This window comes from Podarcis gaigeae (genome assembly GCF_964106915.1).
Source record: "Podarcis gaigeae genome assembly, chromosome: 1".
NCBI classification, from domain to species: domain Eukaryota; kingdom Metazoa; phylum Chordata; class Lepidosauria; order Squamata; family Lacertidae; genus Podarcis; species Podarcis gaigeae.
Genome location: NC_139678.1, coordinates 120,470,938 through 120,496,415, shown reverse-complemented (window position 1 = coordinate 120,496,415; position 25,478 = coordinate 120,470,938). Strand labels below are relative to the sequence as shown.

The following is a 25,478-nucleotide window of genomic DNA, read 5'->3' as shown; positions in this document are numbered from 1 at the left end:
CTGCAATCTAATGAGAGTGATGTGGGGTGTTTTTTTTGGGGGGGGGGGGTTGGCTGGAAACGCAAACAAACCTCTGTATCCCACTTGCCGTGTGAGCAGTGGGCTCCATTGCAGGGCGGCCGTGAGCCTCTGCCTGTCCCCAGCAACGTGGAGGCAACAGCACTGGGCTACACTGAAGGGTTGTTGTTGTGTGCAGCTTCCCATGCAATCTTATTACGCGCATCTGGGTTCAATGGGACTTGGTTGTAGTGTATGGACTACACGGCAGGGTTGTCGTAAACCGTTCCTGCGGTCACGGCCATAACTGCCTTGCAAAAATATTTAAAGCCTTACAAAAATTAAAAATCGCGCAAAATAAGACCCATTGCCGCTGTCCAGTCGCAGCTACGTCATAAGGTCCCCCCCCCCCTTGATACTTATGGGCAGCTCTCACGGTGAGGATTGTGTTGCCAAAGGGAACTCGGAAACGCCGCATCCGGGCTATGCGATGCTGCTCTTTCCTTTTACTTGATCTCTTGCTTCCTTTCCACTCCCCGGCCTCTCTAGGCCGCGCGAACTCTGTGCTCTGAAAAGTTTTCCAAACCGTTGACGCGCCAAGAGTCAGCTGCGCGTGCATAGCTGCGCAGGCACGTGATGTCATCACCTCGCGCCCTGCCGGCCTCCTCTCCTCATACCCGTCGAAGCCGTACGTTAGTGGGCGAGAGAGAGCGACGGTGGCAGGATGGGGCTGCCGGCTGTGGCTCCGGTGTTGAGGCGGAGGCTTCCCAGGTTAGACGAGGCCGGCGGCCCTGCGAGTGGGGCGAGGGCCGAGAGCGGCGTCGAGAAGCGCAGCCCCGCCTACCTTTCCTCAGAAGTAGCCTTGAACGCAGTGGGAGCTTACTCCCGAGTAGCGGGGCCTGCGCTGCGTAGCTTTCGCTGAACACTCTTATTATGACCGTCCTGGATGAGGTTATAAACTTCAACCAGGCCATTGGATTATTAACAGTCCTGTTAAATGTGTTTGAGGGAAGGGTGTGTGTGTGTGTGTGTGTGTGTGTGTGTGTATTATTTCTTTTGTTATTATACTTTGTTTTTACTACGCATTTTTGTGGTTTTATTCCATGAACCGCCCTGAGATCTTAGGATAGAGGGAAGTATACAGATTGAATAAATAATAACAACAATAATAATATAAAAGGTAAAGGACTCCTGGACGGTTAAGTCCAGTCCAAGGTGACTATGGGGTGTGGCACTCATCTCCGCTTTCAGGTCGAGGGAACTGGTGTTAGTCCACAGACAGCTTTCCGGGTCATGTGGCCAGCATGACTAAACCACTTCTGGCGCAACGGGACACCGTGATGGAAACCAGAGCGCACGGAAATGCCGTTTACCTTCCCGCTGCAGCAGTACCTATTTATCTACTTGTACTGGTGTGCTTTCAAACTGCTAGGTTGGCAGGAGCTGGGACAGAGCAACAGGAGCTCACTCCATTGTGTGGATTCGAACTTCCAACCTTCTGATCGGCAAGCCCAAGAGGTTCAGTGGGTTTACAATTTACCTTTTAGCCCTAAGGAGTGCCTCCCATAAGTGCCTCTGACCATGAATGCCCCAGAGGGGAATGGACAGTGTTAAGAGCAGGAACTGTTTTCTAGGTCATGAAAGAGAAGAAGAAAACTTACGGAAGACGGGTACAGGTGCTTTGGGCTGCCGAGATTCAGGAACAGAATCTCTTTAAATGAAGGCAGCTCTTTGTGGTTCATTCCCTTTGTTTTTTGACAGGTGTGTGTGTGTGGCGACTGGTACTTGCTCTCCCTACGGGTTCCAGCAAGCGTCCCATTGCTGCATGTTAAGGTCATATTAAGGTGATCCAAGGTCAAGGGCGATGTCAGCTCAGCTCATTGGCTGAATTTAAAGTTGGTGCTTTAAAGAGGGACCAAGTAGCTAAATGAGCCCTGTGAGAAGAAAAAAGTTTGGCGTTTGAGAAGGCTTATCCTGCTATGTGGAATGCTTCCTTCTTGGCTGAAAATCAGTTCAAATTTAATTTTTGGACATGTTTGTGTTTTATGTTAAGGTGTATAAAAGCACAACATAGGAAAGGTAATGTAGGGAAGATGTATATTTTTTTTCAGAAAGCTGGTCCCTTTGTCCTAAAGTTTGCACATGAATGATGCTTACTCGTTTGTTCATTCAGTAGACCACTCTTCATCTGAAGATCACAGGGCAGTTCTCAACATCAAAATACAACATACATAATAAAACAAAAACAAACCAATAGCCCACAAGCACATTTAAAAAGCCATAGAATGTTAATCAGCCAACACCTGTCTGGCACTTAGAACACAATATAAATATGATTGGGGGGGGGGACCCTTGTTAATAAATATGGAGTACTCCCCGCACAAGCCTACAATTCCCAGAGTTCCCTGGGTCAATTCATAAACTACTAGAGAAAGCCCCCCCCCCGCTGTTTCTGCTTTAAATGTATAGTGTAGGTGTGGCTGACAAAAGCATGTGCTTGATTTGCTTGACATTTTTACATAGGCTGTGGCAGAAGATATGGCTGAACTTGATTTTCTTGTTTCAGATTGAAGCCATTCAACAGGTTACAGGTCATTGCAGAACATTTGGTAAGTGTGGCGGTCTCTTTCAGGTTGGGGAGGCTAATGTGGGTTTGGTAATGTTCAATATGTAAACTGTTTTCAGCAAGCCCATGGGGGCTTTTGAATTGTGCTCCAACAACGTCTCCAGAAAGCAAAAACACAAGTTTCAAAGGCAATTTATGATACAGCAAGCCCACAACTTATGTTCCGGGGATCTCACCTAAAGCCAAAATTGCATTGGGTGTAATGGCTGGTGGGAATGCAAAAGTCTTTTCCTGAATGCCCACCCCCTTTTTAATGTTTAAAAAATTATTTTGCCAAGCGCATAAAGCTGAATGCACACAAGTCAAATGTGCATAAGTTGTGGGCTTCCTGTATACTGTTCACATGGGGGAAAGGCAGGAGACAAGCACTTGTGAGCGTGCATAAGCTCATACATGAGCCTAAAGTAGTTTGTTAGATAGGAACATAGAAGCTATCTTATACCAAGCCAAACTATTGGTCCATCGAGCTCCGCATTATCTTGCAGTGGCTCTCTGCGTTTCAGTCAGGGAGTCCGTCCCAGCTGGTGGTACCCGGGATTGAACCTTGGACCTTCTGCATGAAAACTAGACGCTTTTGGATTCCAGCTCCCATCAGCTCCAGCCAGAATGGGCATATAGAACAGGAGTAGTAGTAACATCTGGAGAGCCACTTTTTCCTCCCCTGCTCTAAAGAATTTGCATGCTGGAACCAACTTGCAAATTAGCAGTTTGTTAAAAACCTTGGGTGGATCTACACACAGGAACCCTCCCCCGCTATAAATAAGTCAGAAATTAAATTGTAACAAAATAAAAAACCCCGCTATGTAAAAATCACATTGATTGTTTTTTGTTCTCTGGCGCCATCTGGTGTTGCATGTTTCTAACACATTCAAAATGTTTTTTTGACTAATGTGGCTGAGTCCCTTGATTTTTGTTTTGTTTTGTTTGTTCTTGTTTCAAATATGCAGAGTATGTCCAAGACGACAGCTTCTTCCTCTGAGGTTCTCTTGGAAAAAAAGGGGTGTGCTGGTGTTATAACCATGAACAGACCCAAGGCTCTGAATGCATTAAATATATCCATGATTCGACAGATGTATCCACAACTGAAGGTTGGTGATTTTCTTTAAATCAGTGCTGTGGGCACAGTGTGTGGGTTGACAGAGGCGGCCATTCAAGGGCAGCACCTCAAGCAGCGGCTATAGCCGATCACGTTTTTTCTACACTTCAGCAGCTGAATGTGTGGACTGCCTCTGTTGAAAACCATTGGGTTTGAGGTGGTGCAAAAGTTATGTATGCAATGTATGATCTGTGATGGCTCATTCACTAACAAAAGCCATGTCTTGACCACGCATTCATTTGGCAATGAGCATTCATGTGCAAACCAAGCCAAGGGCTCTGGATGAACCAGTAATCAGATTAATTTTATGACCATCCTTCTGATTTAATTGGGGATGTACTGGGGAGTGGGGAAGGACCTGAAAATGTGAACAGCAGAAATGCTGTTACTGGTAGTGGATTTTATCTACGCTCACTGAATAAGTAACAGGCAGTACTGAGACACACACACCATGTTCATCTTCACTATATTTACAGAAGTATACTGGTGGTCTTAGTGGCAGCAACCGTACCCTGTGGTGTCCCACAACCAAACAGAAATCCCTATTTAAATGGCAGAGTAGTAGGAAGGGGAGGGGGAAGCCTGGAAGCAGGGCCAAGAAAGGCAGTATTGAAAGCAAGTGAATATTGCTTTAAGGGAGGGAGAAGAATGAGTGTGACCGCTCCCTCTGGAAAAAGGAAATGTTTCAAGGGGGATTCCTGTGTAAGGTGGGAAGTGGTGGGAATGGATATTTCCTCTTGCCATCTGCAGTGTCAACATTATAGGAAAGGGCTCAGGCTGGCTGGGGGTTTGCTTGGCTTTGCAGCTTTCCTTAAGTTAGGCAGGGGAGAAGGGCAGGGGGAGGTGAGATGTGGCTTCTCTGGAGGAAGGGCAGGCTATAAATCAAATAAACAAACTTCACTGGGATCCTAAGAAGCCAGGGCCTTTTATTGCTCTCCTAGTCTATCACTTGGTTCAGCCATGGCTCAGTAGGGGGAAGTGCAGTGCATGTGGATTCAGGGTTTCGTCAGGTTGCTGAGATTCATCCCGAAGGTGTGGCATTGCTGTATCGAAAGGAGGAAGAGGCAAAGCGTATGCTAGAGAACTGTTGGGGTTCTCCCCACACCCCTTTTAGTGCTGACTTTGCTCTGAACAAGGGAATGGGTCAAAGGTGGCTGTTCAATGTTCAAGAAGAGAGAGGTGGTATGGAGCCTCATAAAGCACGTGGCTTTGGCCCAAGGAAATTAGGGTGAAACTATATGATGCCTTGTTTCCCCCCCACCCCAATATGTATTGCTACCATACAGATATAAAGAGGGTAGAAGCATCTTCCAGTGTAGAAGCAGCCAGTGAGATAGAAACGCTGAACTGTTCCCAACCTTCCTATTTTTCCTTAGCCTGGTTCATTTCTGTTATCGGAGCCCACATCCAACATGTTTTATCTTTTGTAGAAATGGGAGAAGGACCCTGACACCTTTTTAATAATAATAAAGGGAGCAGGAGACAAAGCTTTCTGTGCAGGAGGCGATATCAAAGGTAAGGTTTTGAGTATTCAAAAAGTTGAGAGTTTCAGTTGTCATTGAGTACTTAAACTTTCAAAAGCTTTTTGATGATGTCCCTCAGCAAAGACACCTGGGTAAGCTTAGCTGTCATGAGATAAGGGGGAGGTTCTGTTATAGACCAGGAACTGGTTCAGAAATGGGAAGAAAAGAAGATAAATAAATGGATTGGAGGGATGGAGTCTCCCAAGGATCGATGCTGGACCTGAGCTTTTTAACAGGTTCATAAATTATCTAGAGTTGGGATGAGCATTAAGTTAGCCAAGTTTGCTACTGATACCAAAATGTTCAAGATACTTAAATTGGGAGAAGCTCCAAAAGGATCTTTCTAAACTAGGTTAATGGGCAGTAAAATGCATTCAATTGTCAGCAAGTGTAAAGTAAGGCACATTGTGGCAATGAATTCTAATTTCACGCACTGTATTTTTCGCTCTATAAGACGCACCCGACCATAAGACGCACCTAGTTTTATTAGAGGAGAAGAGGAAAAAAAATTCTCTCCCTCTCTGCGCAGTGCCCCTTCAGCGAAGCGGCAGGAGAAGTGCAGCTCCTTCCATTTCGTCTCCCACTTCGCTGAAGGGACGCTGTGCAGAGAGGGAAAGCTGCGCAGCTCCTCTCCAGCGAAGCCAGGAGAGCAAGAGGGATTGGTGCGCTCTCCTGGCTTCAGGGATAGCTGCCCGAAGCCATGGAGCCTGTATTTGCTCCATAAGACGCACACACATTTCCCCTTACTTTTTAGGAGGGGAAAAGTGCGTCTTATAGAGTGAAAAATACGGTATATGCTTTCAGAGTCTGAACTGGCAGTGACTAACCAGGAACAACTGGCCATGTAGTTGATAGGTCAGTGAAGTTGTCTCAGTTTACAGCGGCTGGGAAAAGATAAATTCCATATTGGCGATCATTAGAAAAGGTACTGAAAATGAAACCGCCCATGTAGTAATGCTGTTATACAGACTTGTGGGGCGACTGCGCTTGGAATACTCTGTACAGTTCTGGTTGCCTCGCCTCAAAAAGGATATTGTAGCGCTGGAATAGTTTCAGGAAAGGGAAACCAAGATGATCAAGGGGTGGAGACTCCCTTGTAGGGAAAGGGTTTTTGTAGGGAAAAGGCATTTGTGGGTTTTTAGTTAACAAAAGAGAGCAGAGGGAAACATGACAGAGGTGTATAAGATTATCTGTGGTGTGGAGAAAGTGAACAGAGGGTTGTTGTTGTTTTATTCCCCTGTCCTAATTCTAGAATCTGGTGCCATCCGATGAAGCTGAACGTTGGGAAATTCAGGACAGACAAAACAAAGTGCTTCTTTACATCGCACCTAGTTAAATTACAGAATTTGGATGTCCACCAACTTGGATTGCATATATTGTGATCATGAAAGTTTGCTGCAGTCACATTTCTTGGTATTCCAGACGGTTTAAGTGTTTTGGTAGCTAAATTTGACACTTGTTTTGTTTGCTAGCTATCGTTGAAGCAGGAAGAGCAGGAGAAGGGATGCCACAATATTTCTTCAGAGAAGAGTACGCCTTGAACAATGCTATCGGTGTGTATACCAGTAATTTAAAAGTATTTTAGTAATTTAAAAGTACGGGCTTAATTTGAGTAGGTGTAGAATCATAGAGTTGGAAGGGAGCCTGAGGATCCACTTGTCCCACCGCCTGCCATGCAGGAATATGCAGCTGCCCCATATGGAGATCGAACCTGCAACCTTGGCATTATCAACACCACACGCTAACCAACTGAGCTAGACGTAACCCTTCTTAAACCCCTTCCCTACCCCGCATTTTCACACTAGTACCTATGTGGTTGGTAACACGTCACCATTCGTTTTAAAAATTGTTCTAAGAATAGTATTGCCAGTTTCCACAGTTTACACCAATTCTCTACAGTGTTTCTTTCATACACTGGAAGGAACCTTTTTCAGTCTGAGGGCTGCATTCCTTTATTTACAACCTTCCAAGGCCATGTGCCAGGGTAGGTGAGGCTAGGAGCAAAAGTAGGTGGAGCAACACACTTACATTTTCCTCTTGTGCAGTAAGGTAGTTTCTGCACATGCTCACATACTCACTAGCCTTTATCCTGAGAAACAAGAGGTGGTGTTGTTTGAGAACAATAGCACTCTGGGAGTGAAGCACAGTGGTGAGGAGGTGTGGCCTGATGAGAGATGCAAGAAGCCTGGGCTCTCATTGGACCCTTGGCCCTGAGCTTCCCCACACCTGGTCTATTATGCTGCTATATTCTGTGGAATGCTTTGTATAGGTATATGTTTCTGCGCAACCTCTCCAGCTGGGAGAGGTGGAACGGGGCTATGGCTTCTTTAGCCCCGCGCACCCTCTCCCGGCTGGAGAGGTTGCACGTGGCTAAAGAGGAAGCCAAGACAGTGAGCGAGATGTTTCCCACTCGCTGTCTTGGCTTCTCCTTCCTGAAGAAAAGCCTGCAAGAGCCGCGCGGAGCGTGTGTGCAGCTTTTGGGAGCTTTTCCTGCCTGCCTTCCCCCTGCCTTCGCTCCATAGGACGCACAAACATTTCCCCTTCATTTTTGGAGGGGGAAAAGTGCGTCCTATAGAGCAAAAAACACGGTATATTATCAGGCTTCACAAGGTCTTCCCTTGCAGAAGTGTGCTTTGTGCTGTTTTAAACACACATATGTCTTTTCATTTCACTTTTAATTTGTATACCACCTTTCTATATTACCAATATTGGTTTACAAGCTGAAGAAACAACAAAATAGACAGCAAAGATCACACACCTAATAACAATCTGATCCAATACCAAAAAAGCCATAATAAAAACATAACTTTAAAATAAACAGCTTAGATCAAATAAAGCAATATTCAATAATCCATTAGAACATAATGGTAAACAGTAAAATTAAATATCAGAAAATGGTAATGAAACAGTTTATACTTAACTGTTACAATAAATAATTACTAAACTATAATCGGTAAAAATAACAGCAAGTCACAATGCATGAAATACCACAAAACATACAAAAAACACGTGAAAAGATCAAATTGAGAACAAGGACACACAACATAATTTTTTTAAAAAATAAATAAATCCCTAAGCTGCTCTCTTCACAGCTGTTTCTGCTATTCTTAAAGTCATGGTCTGGGAAAGGCTCTTAGGAGGGTGGGCCAAGGCAGGTGGAAAGACTATTGCCTGATGGCCAACACAGAGTCTCTCTGCCCTCACAGTTCTTCACCTGGAAACATCTCTCTTATGAAGACTCCACCTGGAGCAAGGCAGGTGGAAAAGCCATTGCCTGGTGGCCAGCACAAAGTTTCTCTCTCTCTCCTCATGAAATGTGTTCTTTCCGTCCTGACAGGCACCTGCCAGAAGCCATACGTGGCGCTTATTGATGGAATTACAATGGGAGGTGTAAGTAGAAATCTTTTCTAAGGCAATTGGCTTGGCTTGTGCTTTCATTCTGTTTTAAAGTCGCCAGTGAAGTGACTATAAGGGGTTTCAAAGAAAGATCTGTGAGAATAACATTGACCAGGGATAGCTCAGTCGGTAGAGCACAAGACTCTTAATCTTAGGCTTGTGGGTTTGAGCCCCACATTGGGCAAAAGATTCCTGCATTGCAGGGGGTTGAACTGGAGACCTTTGGCATCCCTTCCAAATCTACAATTCTATGATTATATTTTTAGCATTTGTGAAATGTTCTTGAGCACTTTCTTTTCTGAGGGCAGTTTTCAGTCTTAGAACGTTTACAACATCCCGCTCCCTGTGAGCTGAAAGAAAAGCACTTTTTCGCTGAGAACAGTGGCAGCACCAGAAAAAGGGGGCACAGAAGGGGCAAAGTATAATTCTTAGTGGTTGAGTTGTGTCACACGCAGTAAAAACTCAAAGCAAAATAGCAGCAAATGTTAATGGCAGGATGGCAGGAGTCCAGCAATTGGGGGGGGAGCAAGCTCCTTGGTTTTTTTTTTGGGGGGGTGCTTGTTCACCCCCTTTGGTGCTGTGCATAACTGAGAAGGATCTCCATGCAGGCTTGGGGATGGGCGTGTGGGCTTGAGGGTAAGGGAAGATGAAGATACCGTATATACTCTAGTATAAGCTGACCTGAATATAAGCTGAGTCACCTAATTTTAGCACAAATAACTGGGAAAACCTATTGACTCGAGTATGTCAGATCACCACACCACAAACCTGGTGGTGGCGGCAGCGGTGGAGGAAGAACAAGCAGCCTGAAAGGGCTCCTTTTGGGCCACTTGTCCCTCTGCCGCTCGCAGCATCACCTCTCCTAACTGCGGCTCCTGTGCCTGCCCTTGCGAAAGGCGGCAGCGGCAGGACCAGTGGTGAGAAAGGGCTTCTTCTGGGCCACTCGTCCCTCTGCCGCCACTCACTTCACTCGAGTATAAGCTGAGAGGGACTTTTTCAGCATAAAAAATGTGCTGAAAAAGTCGGTTTATACTTGAGTATATACGGTATTTGGCTAGGACTGATGGGAGTTGAAGTGGAATAGGTTCACATGTAGCTTCTAGCCATCAAGTGTTAAGTAATGTGTGAACTCACCCTTGGTTTCAAGGATGTTTGTGTGCCCAAGAAATAGTAAGTTTTGTATACTGTTGAACAATGCAGAATAATTCAGCACATTTGTGGAAGTTATGCTTTGTATTTATTTCAGAATCCACCTCATAGTTTGTGTGACATTGATGTTTTCCCTTCTGTGTTGGTGTTCCTTGACTCATAATTGGATGGGACCTTGAAATGTAGTTGTTGACAGTAACTGCTGAATTAAAGCCAAAGCTGCTTATCAAACACAGACAGAGTGTGTTTGTTTATGCTTTAAAAATAATTCAGAATACTTATGATGTGATTCTCATTGTGAAGATATGTATAGTTAGCGTATCCATTACAAAATTCTGTACGTTAAATATTTTGGTTATCTGCGAATGCCAGACAACACCAAAAAGTTATAAAGTACTCATTGCAAATGCACAATCTACTGGGTTTGATCCAATTGTGAATTTTTTTAATCCATTCTTGCTTTTGATTCTGTGGATATTTCTGCTATTGGAGGAAGTGGGGATATGGTTTTTGATGATTTGGTCTTTCTCCCTGTAGTTCCCATCTGCCCTCCTCATCTTCAGGGGGTTGTGGGGACAGAACAGTAGGTGCAGACGGAAGGATGGAAATTGGCAAAATGTCGTCCTCTCCCCTTCAGTTAAGACGTCTGCCGGACCAAAGACGCTGTTATGCAAATAAAAGGAGTCCTTCCATTTGCCAAAATGCACCACTGAATACAGCCCAGTATATCTGAATTTAAAAACAAACATGTCACATTTATAACTCCCAATGCTTAAGGGTCTCGCATATCTAAAGTGCATCATGGAATATTAGATGATTTAATCGTCCTTTTCCTCAGTTATTGAATCAGTCCTGCAGATGTTTCCTTGTTTAAACCATCTGTCTTTGGATGACATATGCCAGAATGGAAGTGAGGCAGAAAAAGGCAAACATCTGTCAAGATAAAATATTGTGAGGTACGAAAGGATGGAAAACAGACTGCTTCCACTTGTCAGGCATCAGGGTGCTTTTAAGAACATTGCATTAGCTTAGAGGCCTTGGTTTCATCAGAATTCACGTACATGGAATTAATGGCGGTTTGAATATCTGGTGGCCTAACGTGACCTCCTGCAAATATTTATGAAGTTGGTTTTTAGGGTGTTTTTTTAAAGCTGGTGTGCCATAAAGTCATTAGTGACTTGGTTTATGCTAGCATTTTGTAAGCAAAGTGCAGGGAAGTGAGTGTGGCTTGGGCGCCTTTATCCTTTTGTATAGTTTGTACAGTTTGGGGATTTCTGAGAATATTTTTTTCTTCAAATATTCCAGTGTCTGCTTTTCAACAGTGAGAATGTTCTGTTATTACTGCTGAATATAATAAGTGGTTAACTGCATCCTTCTGAGATCCAGAGCAAACGTGTGAAGTGTTTGATACTTTAAAAATCCTTTCTAGAAGGTGTGTATTCTTAATTTTGCAGAGGGTTATATTAAATGTTACTCTATTATCCCCCCCCCCTTCTAAATCAATCTAAAAAGCAACATAAATCTGTTAAGAACAAGCTTAGTACTTTTCATGCTATGCAGTAAAAACTATATTAAAGAGGGTCATTTAAGGAACATTTCAGAGCATTGATTTTTGAGCAAAAGTAGAACAGGTTTGTGGTTACTACATGTGGTTTCTTCTATTGGTGGAAAGAGTGGATTGTCCTACGAACCAGTAATTGGGCTTGGCTCTTCTTGAGAATAATAAAAGGAGCATATCATTCATTTGTAAAAAGTACAAAGTCATTTTAGAGGCTGCTTGACATGTGCACCCATTTTGCTGCATTTCAAAATGCCTTCATAAAAGATGTAGGTGGTGTTCAGCTAAACAGGCGCACTAGTGCAAGGATGTTCTATGCATAGGATTAGGGGAACCCCCTGGACTATATTTAGGGTAACACAGTCAGAGGAGAGGCTGGGAAAGTTCCATTACACAGCTAAACATCCTAGCAGTAGTGGAACTGTTTAACTTGATACCATCCTTTGGTCATATCTACACCATATATTTGAAGCTCATTACTTCCCCCAGAGAATTCTGGGAAATTAAGGGTACTGGGAAGTCTTGCCCTGTAAGGCATAAACCAGGATTCTTGTGGGGAGGGGGGAGGGGTAAGGTCACATGCTTTAAATGCATGATATGAATGTGACCATAGACCCAAATTGCCCTTCTCCTGTAGGCCTCATTACTTCCACCATCTGAATGCCTCTATGTTTCCTGGCTCCACAAAAATAGCAACCTCAACTTCTGAATTAAAATTGGAGGGTTTCTGGGAGGGATCCACCTAATGAATCCCAAGCTGTGCACAAAGGCGTCCACTTGTACAGCAGGGCTTTCTCCTTGCACCCCCAAAATGGGTTTGGTTGGGGAGATGAGGTTGGATCATTCCATTTGGCATTTGGGATGCTTGTGCTCGCCAGATTGTGCAACCCTCTATTCTTATAGAATTGTAGAGTTGGAAGGGATCATGAGGGCATCTAGTCCAATCCTCTAGGAATCTTTTGCCCAACACGGGGCTCAAACTTGCGACCCTGACATTCAGAGTCTCATGCTCTACTGACTTAGCTACACCTTCGTCTGTGCACTGGTCTGCCTCCAGAGTCTTTACTCTAGCATGTGAGTCAGAATCACCCACTTTTGTGTGCTTCTGTGCATGCCTCTGGCTGCAGAGAGGCCAATATCAGAACAAACTCATTGGGAGATGTAATGTGATTATTCTGTCTGTTTCTGTTGGATTTGAATACTCCAGCTTATCCCAGTGCGGAGACTCAACTAAACTGCCTGTGTCTGAGGAGGCTGATTGAAAAGAACGAAGGTCAGAGAACCACGTGAAGATGCAGCAGAGAGCTGCCTCCATGGGTGGGTTCTTTGAGTTCATGGGAGCCTTTAATTCAGGCATAGGCAAACTTGGCCCTCCAGATGTTTTGGGACTGCAACTCCCATCATCCCTGACCACTGGTCCTGTTAGCTAGGGATGATGGGAGTTGTAGGCCAAAAACATCTGGAAGGCCGAGTTTGCCTATGCCTGCTTTAACGTGAACAGTTCTCCCTTACTGCAGTTCACATACCTGGTTTGCAGTTTGGGGGAGACAGCTTTACAGGTTATGCATCTAAATCAGGTGGGGAACCTTTTGGGCTTTCACATGTTCTTAGACTCCAACTCTCATCAATCCTAGTCAACATGACTAGTGTTCTGGGATGATGGTAGTTGTAATCAGACAACATCTGTAGGGCAACAGGTTTCCCACCCCTAACCTAAGTAGGGGAGAGTGAAAGCAGCTGTGTACCATTGAATCATAAGCAAAGTGAACCAAAAAGCTAGATTTTGTAGGTTTATTTTTGCAGCTTTGTAGGTCGTTGACAGTCAATATGATTGAACTTGGATTGGGTATTGACGTCCTGGCTTTAGCCATGTATCCCTTTCCTCCGTCTCTGTCCAGCAGTGGTCTTGGGCAGAATGCTGTTCCTTCAGTACTGTTTCCTCCACCTTCAAATTGTGGTGGGGAGAGAAGGATGTTGAAAGTAGGAATGAAAGGATGTTTGTGGTTGTTCTTCAGAGAGGATTTTGCACACTTAAATGTAACAGTGAATATAGGTATTAATGCATTCAGAGCTGAGTAATGTACAATTAGCCAAGTTCTCCTTTGTTGTGCTAAGTGAATTCATTTCACACTTTTCTAGTTCTATGAATGTAACTGTGCAGTTGTTGTGATCATGACATACAGGTAAACGCAGTTTAGCATCTTTTGATGAGCACTTAGCTGAATGTTCCTGCTGGCATTATCTGTCAGCAGGTAGGAGATGCAGGGCTAATGATTCAGTTGTTGCCTGCACATTTCAGTAAACAGCTACTAACACAAATTATACCATTTCAACTGGGTCTTTCTAGACTTGGTAAAACACTCAGCCTGTGTGCAGTTGATCTTTTACTGATGCATTTGGCAATGGTAAGAAATTAGGGTCAGTATGGAGCAGACATTTTAATTTGTTGGAATTTTCTGCAGATCCACAATTATATGCACGTTGTGGAACTCTGGATATCCTTAGTAGCATTCAACACTCTTGTTCCACAGCATGAGCCAGAACCCAGTATGCTACTAGGAAGATGTTCAGAGGAGGACCTTGCTCGGCCTGCTTTTTACAGGGAGCTGACTTGATCTGATGCTCCCAAGAATTTGTGCAGAACAGAACGCAACTCCTTGATGGATCACACATTTCTCAGGATTCTGCAACGTTGTTTTGATGTGCAAAAAACAGATACAAGAAAGTGCATTGAAAAGCATTGAGAAGTGCATATTTTATGTAAAAAGTGCAAATAAAATATGTACAGTTTAAGGGGGGGACTTTATTATGCTTAAAAAGAAAAAGCACCAAACTAGCTGGAGCAGACATACAGCTGAGGGCGAATGAAACCAAAACTGAATTAGGCAGCTCAGCTTCAGCCCTACTCCAAAGTAAGATCATAGGATCATAGAATGCTTCCTATGTCAAGTCCAGCCATGGGTCAGTATTGTCTGCTCAGCCTTCTTAACCTGATGCCCTTCAGACATTTATGGGAGGATAGCTCAGTTGGTTAAAGTGTGGTGTGGATGACGCCAAGGTTGCAGGTGCAATTCCTGTATGGGACAGCTGTATATTCCTGCATTGCAAGGGGGCGGACTAGATGATCCCCAGGGTTCCTTCCAACTCTGTGATTTTGCACTATAGCTGCCATCATTCCATTCTGGCCAGCGATGACTGGACTTGTAGTTCCAAACAGTTGGAGGGAGCCAGGTTGAAGAAGGCTTCCACTGAATGGCCGTGGGAACTGCAGTTCACTTTTGCACATAAAGCTTGAATATTGTAGAGAGATCATACCATCATTGGTGGTACTTAAAATGCGTAGAAAAGGGTGAGTGCATAATTCATTGGTTTATCAGTCCTCCTCCAGGTATTATGTATGGTGCTGGTTTTCTCTTCAGTAACTTCTAAACTAAGCATCCAATAGATGGGGGTGTAGAGCTTCTCTTTTACACCCTTCAAAAGCGCAGTTCTTTCAGTAGCATGCAGTTTCTCATTTGAATACCATTTTGCTTGTGTAATGGCTTCAGAACAAGTTGTTCAGTTCATAAGGAGAAGGGGGAAATGAGTTCACACAATACACTTGAACTTTAAAAGGACTGGCACAGATTATGGCGACCTGTCTCAGTACCACTAGGCGTAATGGTGTTTTGGCGCTGCTAACGAGGCAATTTGAGGGTTGAAAGTCCGTAATGCAGACATGTCTGGAGCACAAGTTCATTTTCTACAGGCTGAACTGATTTGTTTAAGCTTTTCTCTTTGGAAAACCATTCTGTCTCTAATCCAATCCTGCAGTGGCTTGTTTAATAGAAAACGGATGCATTGCATCCTGGGTTCCCCCCCGTGCGCCTTTTAGCCATGAGAAAATTGTCTAAAACTCGGTACTGAAAAAAAGTGTCCCATAATTCTAGAGCTGCAGACTTCGTTCTTGATTTTGCTGGTTTGAAAGACAGACTCCAAATTAAAGCTGTATTTTAAAGCAGGTTTGGAGAATGCTTCCTTTGGCAGGCTGTAGGGCAGGCTGCTGCAGCTTAAGTAACGAAGATTAGTTTATAAGAATATTTACATTTGCATTTCACTAGAAAAGTGGCACAGACCCTTTGAAAACGCTGAACGTTTACTGATTGCAGAGGTCCAGTTTTATGCTTCTTTGAAGTCCTACATTAAGTTCACGCAAGTTGCAATTGCCCCAATTGCTCAGAAGTTGGCAAGAAAGCAAATTTGAAGCCGAGGTTGTCTACGCCCCTTTTGGAAGGGGAAAGCCTTTCACTGTGTTTAACAGGTCAAAGTTCTGTTTGTCATCCCAGCTAGGTGTGATGTAAAGTGGAAAAGTTTTTAAGCTGAACTGAAGGGATCAGGAACTACTCTATCTGTGGAACAATGTGAGTTATCTCCACAGGTTTATGGCTTAGTATAAACATAGCATACATTCTATCGTCAGGCCAACAGCGAGTGAGTCAAAAACAGAAAGACCTTTCCACATGACTGTGCAAAGCACTCTAATGTGGGAGTCAATAGCTTTGCTAGGGAACATGGAGGCAGTTCTTTGAAATTAAAAATAAGAAGGGAAACCATCATAGAATGATGGGCAAAAGGTAGCCATTCTAATGTGCCATTTATTCTTAATCGGAGGTGTGTTCCAGTGCTGGAGACACAAAATTTGCATGAAACAGTTAAAAGATGGTTGGGGGGTGTGTGCTTGTATGTTTTCTGCTATAGTGGTACCTCGCAAGACGAATGCCTCGTAAGACGAAAAACTCGCAAGACGAAAGAGTTTTTCGTTCTTTGAGTTGCTTCGCAAGATGAATTTCCCTATGGGCTTGATTTCCTTTTGATTTTCAATGCATTCCTATGGGAATCTGTGCTTCGCAAGACGAAAAAACTCGCAGAACGAATTAATTTCGTCTTGCGAGGTACCACTGTACTTCTCATTTTTCTTGCCATGTGTCAAATCCATTCCGTGCCTATAATACTTAGTGCGGCTACAATCTGCACAGCAGCTGTAGTAGAAACAAGTTTCATTGCCTGCAGGGGAAATGGAAATTTCCCCGGTATAGAATGTTCCTGGGAAAATGTGACATCCCTCACTCGGAAGGGAAGACGGCTGCATTTTGTCCAACAGATGAGTAGCATCTTGTGTGCTTTAGGAGAAGGTGGAGCCAGAGGGCTTTGCAGATATTGGAGGTGGGTTGCTCCTCTGGAGTTAGAGATACAAAGCCTGGGTATCTCTGTCCAACCCAGGAAGAGTTGAAAACTCAGACTCTAAAGCCTGGGAGCTTTATGACAGTACATTACTGTTTGCTGTGAGGAGGGAGTATCTCTGCTAGTCTCCATCCCATTGATAATGTCATAGTTAATGCTGTAGCAAAATCTTAAGTTACGCCTACTTTTGCTTCGAATGTGTAATGTTGCCCCAAAATGAATAGATTAGAGCCAGTGTTGGGTGTTTCCTTGGAAACTCAATGTAATTTGTGCATCTAAACCATAAGGAAATACAAAAATGCATTTTTGTCTTATAGGAATCACTTTACTGCTCTCTGACTGCAGAAGGCAAATCTGTTGGCCTACAAACCTTCGCGTAACACCTGCTGCGTATTATTAGTTGTAGATAATAGAACACGGGAAGATTTCAGAGAAGCAAACAACAAAACCAAACCCAACTGTGGTTCTTTGACTTCTGGCAAATGTACTGCTGGGAGACCTTGGATGTTGCAAAATATTTTTAAAAAATATTTCACCTTCTTTGTCAAGTATATAATGAAACGTCACTCCTAAAAGATTTATTACTGGAAAGTATTTAGTTACCAAGTGGTGGAGTATTTTTAAAAGGGCGCGGGGGACATTCTAACATGGGAGGCTGTTTGCAAAACAAGGAGCTGGTTCCAAAAAGGTAGAATCTCCAAACTGTCATAAATTGGTTATTGGGAAAATGCAGATATAGGGACTGTCTGAACGTGTTATATGCGTAAGATGCACCAGTTTGATGCCCAGCATCATCTGCCAGTAAGGGAACATGGATGACTTACGATGAGATAGAATGGTTGGCATTTCTCCCCCTGCCCCAATAAGAAAGGCACAATTACATAAATGGCCGATGTATTCAAGATAAACGGACCCCTGACCATTAGGTCCAGTCGCAGATGACTCTGGGGTTGCAGCGCTCATCTCGCTTTATTGGCCGAGGGAGCCGGCCTACAGCTTCCGGGTCATTTGGCCAGCATGACTGAGCCACTCCTGCGCACAGAAACACCGTTTACCTTCCCACCAGAGCGGTACCTATTTATCTACTTGCACTTTGACGTGCTTTCGAACTGCTAGGTTGGCAGGAGCAGGAACCGAGCAACGGGAGCTCACCCCGTCGCGGCGATTCGAACTGCCTGCATTGAAAAACACGCTGCCTCAGACTATTGATGTGTCTTGGAGGATTTTACTATCTTCTTCAAGGCTCCAGTACTGATGTTTAGGATTTATTTGATGAACTGTCCCTTGCTGGTATACTCTCCCCTTGCATATTGCTCTATAGATGACTTCCTACTTGGAAAAATGCTGCTGAGCTGCTGCTGGGTTTCTATAATATCTGTTCTTGAGTTTCTGGTATTGATTGTGGTTTCCTACTTCACAGAGGCAACGAGCAGAATTTTAATCACCCGCAGTTTTGTTTTGTTTTTTGGCAGGAGTATTTTCATTCGCTTACTAGAGTGTCTGTAGTTTGCTTAGGATCAGTTTTCAGTGAGACTTCCTCAGCAAAGCTGAAGGTAGGAGGAGGCCCATGTAGGAGCACTTTAAGGGGTGTGGGTTATAGGTATAAGAAGTAATCTTCCATGATCCCCTTCGTCTAGATCCTACCCATTGCTATTTTCCAATATTGAGCTTTGCCATGCATTTCAGAACAAATTCTCTGCGCCTGATTTAGGGCAGCGGCAAATGATTTTTTTTCCACCTTCTGTTCCAAATAAGATGATGTATGAATGCCCAGTTTATCAAGACAGCTTCTAGCCAGGATGCAAGTTCTGAAGTCTCGTTTTGCGTAGGAATGACCTCATTCTGGGATCATATGAAGTCCTTTATGACTGATAAAATATTTAGCATGGGTTGGCGAAGTTTGCAGAGTAATAACCTGTCATGCTGCCGATTTGTGCTCCTGTAAACAATAACTGTTTCACAAGTTATTGATAATATATTTCTAGGAAAACACATTCCTGGACACTGAGGTCTCATTTGCTCCCATTCTATCATTTCTAAGGGTTTATAATGTGATTTTGAAACAATTCTGAATAAAACAGTGTTCAGATGTATGGTCCATAAATTTCTGTTTCTGAGAAATGGTTGGCAGACAGGTTATCAAAATGCGAAACTTACTGAACCTTTATGTTTCCCAATAATTCTTAAGCTTTTGGGGGGCTTCAGAAAAATGTCAGAATTTCTTGGTAAGTCTAGTAATGTACCTTGAATAAAGAAGCACATTTCCCTCATTTACTGGTCATCAGCGCTCAGTCTTTTGCTAGCTCAGTTTTTTCCTTTGCTTGGTGTTTTTTAAATTGGTGAATGTCAAAATTGAAGCTTGTTTTTGACATTTACCCACCAAGTCATTATAAATGACGGAATTAAGGGTAAGCTTTGAGGTTTTATAAAAAAAGTGTCAGGATTTCCTGCTGGTCTCAAAATCTTAATTATATGTCAACATTTATTATTCATTGACACTGACATGATACACGCATACTAAAAATCAATAATTGCATGGCTTTAGGGGTGGGTAATGGTTGGAAATGTAAATAGTATGGATTTGATCTAGAATTATTCATGCTGAAAGTGGACTCACTACAATCAGTGGGACTTGTTCCATTGATTTCAGTGGATCTACTCTCAGCATGATTCAGTCTGGATCTAACTGTATGTAAACAGCTTTTAAGATGCTTCCCCTGAGCTACTGCTGTCTACTTTGTCATCTTTAAAGATGGAGAAGATCTACGATGCAGTAGGTAGCTTTCTGTTCATGCACAGGGACTTTACATTGCCTTGCTTCCAGTGGCATCTCCTCCCTCTCAAGTTTGGACAAGTAGCACCCTGGGGCGGTTTCTGGAAGAAATATTGGTCCTCTACCCATGTATTATTGTAGCACAGAAGCACTTCCTTGATGAGGATACAAACCAGAGAGGTGTGGGGGGGTATGATTCATTGATGAAATGAGAGAATTTTAAGACTTTGACAGTAGTTTTGCCAGGCTTTTGTCTTTTCCAGTACAAAAGAGGAACAAAAGATTGCAGTCATGAGATTTTACATAACACTTTAAATGGAGGTCTAATTTAACAATTTGTATTCATAATCCCAAATAATTTTGCTTACAGAATAGAGGTGAGAGAGCGTTGACTTATCAAATTAGTTCAGAAACAAAGTGCTAATCTTGACGGTCTTATTAACTTGCTATTTTTTTTAATGTGCTTGCCCAAATATCCAAATAAATCACTGGAATAATTTCCTCCATATCCATTAAAAAATATTGTGCCGCTGAGTGATGTCTGAGATCTAAAGTGTTGTATGCCCAAGCCGGAGGGACTATGTACCTTTGGTACTTAAGCAGTACAGTGGTACCTCGGTTTAAGTACTTAATTTGTTCCAGAGGTCTGTAAGGTAAAGGTAAAGGTACCCCTGCCCGTACGGGCCAGTCTTGACAGACTCTGGGGTTGTGCGCCCATCTCACTCAAGAGGCCAGGGGCCAGCGCTGTCCGGAGACACTTCCGGGTCACGTGGCCAGCGTGACATCGCTGCTCTGGCGAGCCAGAGCCGCACACGGAAACGCCGTTTACCTTCCCGCTGGTAAGCGGTCCCTATTTATCTACTTGCACCCGGGGGTGCTTTCGAACTGCTAGGTTGGCAGGCGCTGGGACCAAGCAACGGGAGCGCACCCCGCCGCAGGGATTCGAACCGCCGACCTTTCAATCGGCAAGTCCTAGGCACTGAGGCTTTAACCCACAGCGCCACCTGCACCCCTCCAGAGGTCTGTACTTAACCTGAAACTGTTCTTAACCTGAAGCACCACTTTAGCTAATGGGGCCTCCTGCTGCTGCTGCGCCGCTGGAGCCTGATTTCTGTTCTCATCCTGAAGCAAAGTTCTTAACCTTAACCCTTTCTGGGTTAGCGGAGTCTGTAACCTGAAGCGTATGTAACCCAAGGTACCACTGTATTCCCTCTGAATGCCAGAAGCCAAGTTACTTGCAAACAGTTTATGATACAGTGTGTGTCTCAAATAGTACTGAGAAATTATTGAATAGCTAGGGGGTGTGTGGGTCCAGTTCAAAGAACAAAAAAGTTTTAAGGAACCACTGATCTTGCCCAAACTCCTAGGTGCTCCTACAGTAGCTCTGTGCATCCCAGCTAGTGTTGCTTCTCAGGAAACTTTTAAATATACAAGTGCCCCAGATTTAGTTGATCAGAAGTTGGATCCCAACAACCGTGTTTACCAAAATACATGTTTGTAAATCACGTCCAGTTTTCTTACCAGTCGTTTTGCAGTGAAAAGGTTCATAAAGAGCATCTACAGTATGTTTGGGATACACTTCAGGAAATGTGCGCTGCACGATTTCATTAATTAGCTAGAGGGTTTTTTTGGTTTTTTTTGGAGGGGGGTGTCAAACGTACAATCGGCCATTGAAGCCTACTTCAACTAAGTATTATTTCTGCTTTTTATTATGCAAGCAAAGGTGTGTCTATAACTCAGTGTCCTCTCCAAATTATACAGATTGCACATATTCAGTCAACCCATGTATAAAATGTTGACATTCCCCACCCCCCAATGTAGTGTTCTTATTTCATAGAATTGTAGAGCTGGAAGGGACCACGAGGGTCATCATCCTGTTGTGCAGGGATCTTTTGCCCAAAATGAGACTTGAGCCCATGTTATAAGAATTTTAAGGTCACACACACACACAATGTTCATAACTGTATATATAAACCACATGTCTGAAACCCCACAGAAAAAGTCCTGAAACCATTTTGTCCCTCCCAAATTGACCTCAAATATTTCTCTGCAAGGTCGAAGGAAAATGGAAAAGCATCCCCATTGTCTTTTCATTCACAAATCCTGTCTTAAGGGTATGTCTGTGTATGAATAAGGTGAGCCTGTGACCTGGCTCAGGAACTAAGTATTTATCATTACAAAAGACTGGCCAGGCTCCCCAGGTAATCCAATCAAGTGACCATTAATAGGTAACCTGCCAGACAGGAGATGAACAATGCACTCGGATTTCTGTTGTAGACTGCCTTTTCTATGATGTAGGTATGATGTATATGGGGGGTGGGCTACACCCCTTCTGTGATGTATGTATGATGTTTCTGGGGGTGGTCTTGGACTCCAGGGCGGGCAATTTAAAATGTCTATATAAGGGCAGGCACACCTTTGTTCTGGGTCTTCCTCCTTCCTGCATGTAAGGGGAACACCCTGTTGCAACAGCTTTAATAAAAATCAGGCTTACTAGCTGCTTTGTTTCTCAATATTCTCTGGTTGGCCTCAGTTATTTTCTCCTACCAATAGGGAACCCATGTAAGGACTCTGTACGGGCTCTTGGATACCCCTTAAGGGGAAAAGGGCAGATATTGTTTACAACATCCATAACGCTAAGATTAAGAATCTCATGCTTTACCTACTGGCCTTTTGAGGCATTCTTGCTGCAGTGCAGTTAATTCATCCATAAGAATCGGGGGCCATGCCTGTGAGAATTGCATATTCTTACGGAGCTTTTGCTAATTACTGGTGTATCATTTTGAACACCTAGTTCCATGCTAAATATAACCTTTAACTGCATCAGACTGTTTAGTGCCAGAATAATGGAATGTGACTGTGTAATTTTAGAAGCACATAGCGTGTGGGAGCTATCATCAGTTAATGGAATAAGAATGCAGGTTTAAAAGATAAGTAGGCTGACATGTAGGTGCTTGAATACTGAATTGCTTTGGACCCCTGGGTTCTCACTTGTGGGGTGCCTCAGGGTTCTGTCCTCTCCCCCATGCTTTTCAACATTTACATGCATCCACTGGGAGAGAGCATCAGGAGGTTTGGGCTGGGTGTTCATCAGTATGCGGATGATACCCAGCTCTATCTCTCTTTTAAATCAGAACCAGTGAAGGCGGTGAAGGTCCTGTGTGAGTGTCTGGAGGCGGTTGGAGGATGGATGGCAGCTAACAGATTAAGGTTGAATGCTGACAAGACAGAAGTACTGTTTTTGGGGGACAGGAGCCGGGCAGGTGTGGAGGATTCCCTGGTCCTGAATGGGGTAACTGTGCACCTGAAGGACCAGGTGCGCAGCCTGGGAGTCATTTTGGACTCACAGCTGTCCATGGAGGCACAGGTCAAATCTGTGTCCAGGGCAGCTGTTTACCAGCTCCATCTGGTACGTAGGCTGAGACCCTATCTGCCTGCAGACTGTCTCGCCAGAGTGGTGCATGCTCTGGTTATCTCCCGCTTGGACTACTGCAATGCGCTCTACGTGGGGCTACCTTTGAAGGTGACCCGGAAACTACAACTAATCCAGAACGCGGCAGCTAGACTGGTGACTGGGAGCGGCCGCCGAGACCATATAACACCGGTCTTGAAAGACCTACATTGGCTCCCAGTACGTTTCCGAGCACAATTCAAAGTGTTGATGCTGACCTTTAAAGCCCTAAACGGCCTCGGTCCAGTATATCTGAAGGAGCGTCTCCTCCCCCATCGTTCTGCCCGGACACTGAGGCCCAGCTCCAAGGGCCTTCTGGCGGTTCCCTCACTGCGAGAGGCCAAGTTACAGGGAACCAGGCAGAGGGCCTTCTCGGTAATGGCGCCCGCCCTGTGGAACGCCCTCCCATCAGATGTCAAAGCGATAAACAACTACCTGACATTCAGAAGACATCTGAAGGCAGCCTTGTTCAGGGAAGTTTTTAATATGTGACATTTTAGTGTATTTTTCATCTTTGTTGGAAGCCGGCCAGAGTGGCTGGGGAAACCCAGCCAGATGGGCGGGGTACAAATAATTTATTATTATTATTATTATTATTATTATTACAAATGGATGATGGCACAGGCTAACAAGAGGTGCAAGTTTTATCTAACGGAAATAACAAATTTAATTATTAGCAGAATCGCATCCTGCATTTCGTAAAATCCTTGTGGGCAAATGTCACACTGTACTGATTTTAAGCCGTTTTCCATTTATCGCATAGGTTGCTAAAGCAGACTTTATCAAAAAGGAGCTGAATGACTTGTCACAAGGGCAATATTTAGAGCAGGTCAAACTCACAGATGCGACAAACGCTCAGTTCTTCTTACACCTGCCTAGAAGTTGCTGCCATCCAAAAACTAGATTCAAGTAGCTGCTTGTTGATCTCTCGTCTTCCTTCCCTGTTCTGACAGATGTTCTGTGCATACAGATATATAAACTTCCAGCTCTGTGTTCCTGAGGCTTTGTTTAGAGAACCCTAAAATACCCCGGATGTGCTGGAGATTCTAATCTCCATGATAGAATTTGTACAGGATTGACCTGCATACAATTTTGCGCTCACGACTGAAAATGTTGAAAGCAGCCTTGAATCAAGACTGAAAAGGATTGTATCTTTGCTGATGCTGCAGTATATTTCCCATCTGGCATATTGGCTCGGCCGTTAAATCCCTGAATATTATCCTGCAGACAAATGGTGCAGTTAGTTTCCTAGCTAATCTCTGGCTATTCGTAGTAATTCCTGGTAATGGATAAAAATGGTGTTAGCCCGTTGATTCACAGAATGCTTGTATTTGTGTAGTCAATCAAACGTACATTGTTCCTCAAGCAAAGAATTCTGTGGATGTGGAAGTAGACTTCTGTGGAAGGTTTAAGGCATTGGCAAAAATTGGAATCGCTTGAACAGGGTTTTACGTTACTGTAATGTGTCGAATACTTTAATTCTGTTCATCTTGGGAGTTGGAATAGTTTTTTAAAAAATGATATGGAATGAAATAAAATGCATATTGAAAACAAAGTTTTATAAGGTAAATTGCCACTCATAATTTGATAGAACCCACTCATAATTCAACAGAAGATGCCTACTTTAATCTTACATGTAGGCAATGTCAGATCAACGTAAGAACTTTAGAGCATAAAGAAGGCCTGGTATTCTTTGAGATCCTAAGCATGCAAATTTTTGTGCACTTGTGTTTCGGCAAGGTACTGTGGAAACGTGTGTGCATCTCTTGTTCTTGAAGAATTTTGAGAGCTCGCCTGCTGCAGCACTTAGACCATGAGTAGACAAACTAGGGGCTGGATCAGGCCCAATCACCTTCTAAATCTAGCCTGAGGATGGTCCAGGAATCAGCGTGTTTTTACATGAGTAGAATATGTCCTTTATTTAAAATGCATCTCTGGATTATTTGTGGGGCCTGCCTGGTGTTTTTACATGAGTAGAATGTGTCCTTTTATTTAAAATGCATCTCTCGGTTATTTGTGGGGCCTGCCTGGTGTTTTTACATGAGTAGAATGTGTGTTTTTATTTAAAATGCATCTCTGGGTTATTTGTGGGGCATAGGAATTCGTTCATTTTTTATTTTTTCTCCAAAATAGAGTCCGCACCCCCACAATGTCTGAGGGACAGTGGACCGGCCCCCTGCTGAAAAAGTTTGCTGACCTCTGGCTTAGACTGACTGACTAGGCAGGACAGGGGAGATCAGGGTTCACATTCCCCACTCCAGCCATGAAGCTGGGCAAGAATTACTTTGGGCCACTCACTCCAGCCCAACCTACCTCACAGGGTTGCTGTTCTGGCTGCCCGAGCACGTGCGACAGCCAAGCTAAAAATAAATCCTGTTCTGTGGCCCACGTAGATCCATTTGCCAATCCTTGAAGTCTGGGCAGCTCAGCTGCTTAGAGTGTGATGCTGATAACGCAAGGTCGCAGGTTTGATCCCCGTTTGGGACAGTTGCATATTCCTGTATTGCAGGGGGTTGGACTAGATGATCCTCAGGGTCCCTTCCAGCTCTACAATTCTATGAATCTATGTAATTGCGGTTTCTGTCACTCGCTGTTACCGCTCCTCCCCTTTTGAACCTATGAAGCTGCATTATGCCGTGTTAGATAATCTAGCCCAGTACAGTTTATGGGAACCCAAGATAATTTTTCA

The 25,478-nt window shown here is 43.8% G+C and overlaps 1 protein-coding gene and 1 long non-coding RNA gene across 4 annotated transcripts in view; both read left to right on the top strand.

The window, feature by feature from the left end:
• The first annotated feature begins 565 nt into the window (after positions 1-565).
• The window catches only part of HIBCH (3-hydroxyisobutyryl-CoA hydrolase), a 61,072-nt gene continuing 36,159 nt past the window's right edge, over positions 566-25,478 (top strand). For 2 of the 3 annotated variants that reach the window (XR_014557920.1, XM_083712554.1), the window contains exons 1-6: positions 568-768; positions 2,564-2,606; positions 3,571-3,711; positions 5,150-5,234; positions 6,715-6,795; positions 8,580-8,632. Coding sequence is in view for 1 of the 3 variants with exons in the window: in XM_083712554.1 (XP_083568680.1) it covers positions 722-768; positions 2,564-2,606; positions 3,571-3,711; positions 5,150-5,234; positions 6,715-6,795; positions 8,580-8,632 (450 nt within the window). In the remaining 2 variants the exon portion in view is untranslated. Of the gene's footprint in view, positions 769-2,563; positions 2,607-3,570; positions 3,712-5,149; positions 5,235-6,714; positions 6,796-8,579; positions 8,633-25,478 lie in introns of all 3 variants that reach the window. The other variant, XR_014557921.1, reaches the window with a different exon arrangement.
• LOC310834051 lies at positions 17,609-24,615 on the top strand. Its single transcript, XR_014559077.1, has 2 exons — positions 17,609-18,118; positions 23,743-24,615. It is a non-coding gene; the product is annotated as an uncharacterized lncRNA (long non-coding RNA).